This window comes from Cariama cristata, unplaced genomic scaffold, assembly GCF_000690535.1.
Source record: "Cariama cristata isolate BGI_N322 unplaced genomic scaffold, ASM69053v1 scaffold7981, whole genome shotgun sequence".
Lineage (NCBI taxonomy): Eukaryota > Metazoa > Chordata > Aves > Cariamiformes > Cariamidae > Cariama > Cariama cristata.
The window spans coordinates 1,486-7,019 of record NW_009598630.1 but is presented as its reverse complement, the minus strand read 5'-3'; the positions used below and the strand labels follow the sequence as shown (position 1 = coordinate 7,019).

The following is a 5,534-nucleotide window of genomic DNA, read 5'->3' as shown; positions in this document are numbered from 1 at the left end:
GCTGAATGCACGCAGGGAAGATCGGGTCCTGGGGTCTTGGATCTGCCGGACGTGCCAGGCACAGCTGGTCTCCGGGGCCCCTTCACCGGTGGTGGTCTGGTCTGTGTGGGTAGCACGAGAGTGACGACTCCTTGCACAGATATTTGTGTTCCCACTTTTCCCTCTGTTAGCCCAGGCGGCCTTCATAAATCACAACAAGGGAGTAAATTCAGATCCTTTTTTCCCAAAATCCCTTTTGCTGTTGAGACACCAGGCTGAGGGGAAGGGTCAGCAATCTACCTGCGATTGCAGCTCCTGGCTGCACATTACCATTTCCCTCCTTTCCTTCTGGTGAGAAGAGCGGGGAAGGACAAAGCTCTTTGCCCGTCCTCAAGGTGCTCTCTTTCCGTCAGATTTCCACTCACACGTTGGGCTTTCTCCTCCTATATTGCATGGCAGGCTCACTCTTAGGAACCAGCATGCTACACTTGGCTTCAAAGCTCGTTGATCCCCCTGTATCTTCAAGGCAAGCATCCACCATGTCTTCACCTTCCACGTGCCTTTGCTGCACTGACGCGTGTTTGGCAGCAGTGACTTGATTATCCTGTGACGCATCGGTTGGCCTGCTAGGAGTTGTCTTAGGAAGGTGCACTGAAGAAAAATGGCTCTTCCATTTCTTTAATTTTTTAAACTTCAAGTTAAAAATGGCCTTTTCCTTTTTTTTTCTTCCGTGAATTTGGCTGTAGTACAAGCAACTCCTGTTTCATTCTGTTCTTTCATGTAGTTCACACATACTTTTCTTTAGTCTCTTTCTCTTTCTCATGCACCGTTACATTTATTAGCAGTACAGTTACTACTCAGCAATGTTTTCTTTCCCAGTGACTTACCTAAGAAGAAATGGAGGCCTCTAAGTAGGCGTGAAGGGCCAAATAGCCTGGCTCATTTGAATTCCTGTGGTCAGATGCAGTCTCATATTTTGTGTTCTGTTTTCATGCCTGTTGGCTAACAAGCAGATCGCTTGTTGCCCGTGTGCTCAAGGTCTTTCAAAGGTCGCTTTTCCCCTCCACTTACAAAAGATTTCTTGCAACATTGGGAACTGGAGGTTATTGTTCGCATGCCAACAGCCTCTTTTCCAGGGTTACTTGAACTGTGGATTGGAATGACAAGAAATCTCCCTACAGAGGGAAAACAGCTCTGGGTTGCAGCAAAGAGTTGCTCTTACAGAGTTCTGCGTATGAAATGCTGATATGATGCAATGTGATTCTCCCTTGGCTTATGGCTCTACAGTGGAATCCAGTTCCTTTTTTCTAAATACTAGTCTATTCGAAAAATAGCACTTAATAGCCTCATTTATGGAGCCATTCAAGAACTAAAATGCTGCTTGCAAAGCATGGTGTATTTGATCGACTGAAAAGTCTGTAAAGTTTTGCTTAGCAACAAGGTTTATTAATAGAAAGAAATGCGACCAGTAGGAGGATAAATAGTGCAATGGTCTGAATCCTTGTATTTTAATCTGGATTATTACAGAAGAAACTGGTCATTCTTTTGAAATTTCTACCGATTCTGGATCACATACTTACCTTGGATCACCACAGCTAGAAAGGAAAGTGAGAGGCTTGGAAAATATGTTCCCATACTTCACCTAAGTATGCATAGAATTAATGTTTAGACAGTTTTGGCATTCTTTGATATAAGCTCTGCCAGATTTGAAAAACCTGTCTACTGCCGCTTCTCCCCTTTGATCGAAACTTGGCTTTCAGTGGTGATTGAGTAACTCTAGTGCTAAAACTTGCATTTTCTGAAAGTTGTAAGGATTTCCTTAGTCAGGACTTTATTTTTTTCTGTTATCTCCTGCTTAGCAACGTGATGCTTACTTTTCCTGAATTTCAGGGGAATGAAAAGACTATGAAATACTGTGACTTGACTGTGCAGCAGTAAAACCAAATCAGTTTAGACTGCAAGTTTTACTGAAATGTTTTTAACTTAAAACATTTTAACTTAAATTTTAATTAGCTTAAATTTTTATCATGCGAGTGAGCTGTGAACTGTTATTCCAGCTGCCATCAAATTTTTGTATCATTATAAACTTATTATCTCTTATAACTATTTTAGGTAACGGGAAGTTTGAAGTCATGGCTGGAAAACCGAAACTTTACTACTTTAATGGAAGAGGCAAGATGGAGTCAATTCGCTGGTTGTTAGCTGCAGCTGGGGTCGAGGTTTGGTTTAGTGTTTTTGACTTTAAACTGCACATTGGTAAGCTTGTCTTTGAAGCAGATCAGAGGTTATTAACCAAAAAAGAAAAGGGCATCCCAAGACACAATAGTAAATGAACATCGGCTATTCAGTATAATTAAACACTCTTACTTTAGGCACACAAAAGAATGGCTTCAAGTTACATGTCTTCTGAGCCATGATGCTGTAAACCAGTTTCTTGCCTAATGCAAGAATGCGTAATGCTTAATTAAGCATTTGATTACTGACCCAGAGCTGTTGAGCTGAATGATAGATGTGTTCCTGGCATAACAAGTGTTATCTGTGCCAAGTAAAAGAGCAACAAATTTTTTTTCTCTAGTCTTTCTGTTTTCAGTTGGGTGCTCACACACAGATTTTTATTTTTCACTCCACTGGCTGCATCCTCCACAATAAGCTATAGCACGAAATACATTTTGTCTTACTTGCATCATTTAGATGAGGCTTAACAGGGTGAAGTGAGCAAACTGACTAGGGAAATAAAAAATGTCAGAGCAGGAAGAAAAATATTTGGGTAAACCAGAGAAGCAAGACACCACTTTAAAATAAATTTTGTTTTGATGGGATGTAAGTGACTTATTCATTTGCTGTCTGTCTTGGTGATAAACTGATAATTCAGTCTGAGGACAGAAAGGACTAGTAGTTGCTCCGAGTGTCCTCTTTTCTATAGTAGGCTGTTGCACTTCGTATGGTTACCCCTGTACTGAGCCAAGGAATATGAGTTTTTTTAGAAAGACCACCAGTCTGTATTTTAAGGCCTTACGGAAGACACAACTGGGTAGGCATCTAGGGACTGGTAAACTCAATCGTTTTCTACTCTCCATGGTCTATATTGACTATAGACATGTATGGCACATGCAAACACGTACATGTAGACGTCTAACTTTGGTGTCTTAATCTTGAACTGAATTCCTCCATAAGTAGCACTGATTGGACCAGCCATCCTCAACCATATTGAATATAACTAAACCATTCTGATCACAGGCAATTCTGTATCTTTTTGTTTCTCATCTAGTGAGTAATCCATCTTTAGGGATCCTAAAGATGCTTCTGTACAAAACTTCTTGCTGGGCATAATAATTTTACATTATTTTGTAAAAGCATTGTTTTAACTTCCGAAGAATTTGTTCCTGTCTAGCTCCCAAATCAAAATATCCCACAGCAGAGCTTTTTTCCAGATACCAGAAGGCATTTTAAGGACAGCCTAGTCTGTATTGTTGACTGTTTCACATTAAATTGCCTGTTCAATACCAAACCAACCATCCTCACTCCAGTTCTTATTGCCTGTTTTTCTGTTAGGGTTGCCTTTAGCAGCGTTTCTCAGATGTGACAACCCAAGAGGTTTTGCCAGTGCTTCTGCCCTTGGCATTTTCTCCCTTAGAGCCATATCTGGAATGGAAGGAATCATGATGTACATTCTCTTCCTTTTATGATGCTTTAAAAGTTTATCTGTTCCAGAAATGTGAAAAGACACTCACTTCCTCTTCTTCCTCATTCTCTTCTGTCAGTTTGATGAAGAGTTTTTGGAAACCCGAGAGCAGTATGAGAAGCTCCTGCAAGGTGAGTCCACGTGAAGCCTCAAGAAAACTGTGACCAGACTTTACTTAGTCTCAGAGAAGATGTGTGAGGAGAAGACTTTGAAGACTGTGTGGGACTTTCATCCACACAGCAGAGAGGGGAGTAAAACTGAGAGCTGTGAACAGCTGCAGAGGCTGATCTTTTTGTCCCATATGTGGACAGATGCAATTGAAAATTGAGTATCTTTTCAACCTTGAGAGTTTCCCAGGCCTCTGGGTTGTTCTGTTCTCTGTTTGTCTATGTGTCCCACCTGGTCCCACAAACTTATCCTGGGCTTCAGTAACTTGCAAAAACGTATCCTGAAACTTCATTGAATGTCCTGATTTAGCTTAAGATGCTGGTTATACGAGAGAAGTTTGGGAATCTGACATTTGCTTCAACTGCATTTTAAATAACGAAACAGAATTTTAAAAATGTATTTAGAACTAGACACTTTTTACTCAGTTGATATGTTTAGTGTGATTGTCTCCAACGCATTTCTGTTTCAGCATAAAAGCTGCTGTACAGAGTCCTGACTGCAATTTCAGTGAAATTTTCTTAAAGCAGGGATGTTACTCCACAATAATTGTGTTCTGCAGTTTAAGTTGTCTGCACCACTGTAATTTATTGTTTTCATGGAAGAACTCCAGTTTAATATAATGACTACCCACAGCAAGCACACCATAAAAGTAACGATATGAAGACAGCAAGAAATCTGATGCGGAGTTACTGGGTCCAGTAGAACAATGTGTGTCTTTCCCTTTAGATGGATCCCTGCTGTTTCAGCAAGTGCCCATGGTGGAGATCGATGGGATGAAGATGGTGCAGACCAGAGCCATCCTCAACTACATAGCAGCGAAGTACAACCTCTATGGGAAGGACCTGAAGGAGAGAGCCCTGTACTGTAACAGTACTACTCTTCTTGAATTTATTACAGTAGCTTAGATACATCTAGAATTAATTGCATACTTGCACACCCAGAGAATCACCTGTCTGCCTCGGTAACACGCACCTTGCAGTGAGCCTGACAGGCGATTGTTAGATGCAAGCCAACTGGTTTGTTCTAATTCGATTATTTTTACATAAAAATACTTGAGACAGGGTTTTATTGTGCTTTAGTAAAAGATTAATACAGCTTGACACAGGTATTCGAGAGGTGACTGGCACGTAAATGTTGAACTGCTTTTGTAAACTGAAAACTTTTTGGAAAGCAGCGGTTAGTTTTTAACTTTTGATTGCAAAATAAGATCTGTCATTGATGTTATCTGTGATTGCGTGATGTTCCACAGCGCGGTAAAAGAAGTGCATGGTTTAGGTCTTTGGGAGTTGGGGAAAGAACAGCTAAAAGCTGTTGAAAAACTTCTAGTTTCATGTGAAATTAAATCCAGATCTTGATGTTGTGTCTGTGTGAAGGAAAAAAAATGTGATTGGGCTATCTCAATATATAGCCTTTAAATCTCCATTTCCTATTGATTTACAAAAGAAGGAAAACTAAAGTTCAACTAGTATAGCATCTAACTTTAATAGATACTTTACAATAACCCACCATCAAACGGTGCAAATGGTTGGAAGAATTGGCTGAAGCAGGTTCAGGGGAGTAACAAAAAGAACGAATATCCAGACAGGAGCCTCCCTCATAGCTTATTCACTTCTTTGTGTTCTTAATAAGCCATCATTTCCTGTCGGTTGCATTCCTTGCATACCTCTTCCTTCAAACAGAATTCTCTTCCATGGAGTTTTAGATT

General features: G+C 40.4%; 1 protein-coding gene across 1 annotated transcript in view; it reads left to right on the top strand.

Moving 5' to 3' along the window:
- Positions 1-2,096: 2,096 nt before the first annotated feature.
- The window catches only part of LOC104168697 (glutathione S-transferase 3-like), a gene marked incomplete at its 3' end in the record, with an annotated part of 4,535 nt that continues 1,097 nt past the window's right edge, over positions 2,097-5,534 (top strand). The window contains exons 1-3 of the mRNA XM_009709369.1: positions 2,097-2,198; positions 3,741-3,792; positions 4,556-4,688. Of these exons, the coding sequence (XP_009707671.1) occupies positions 2,112-2,198; positions 3,741-3,792; positions 4,556-4,688 (272 nt within the window). The remainder of the gene's footprint in view (positions 2,199-3,740; positions 3,793-4,555; positions 4,689-5,534) is intronic.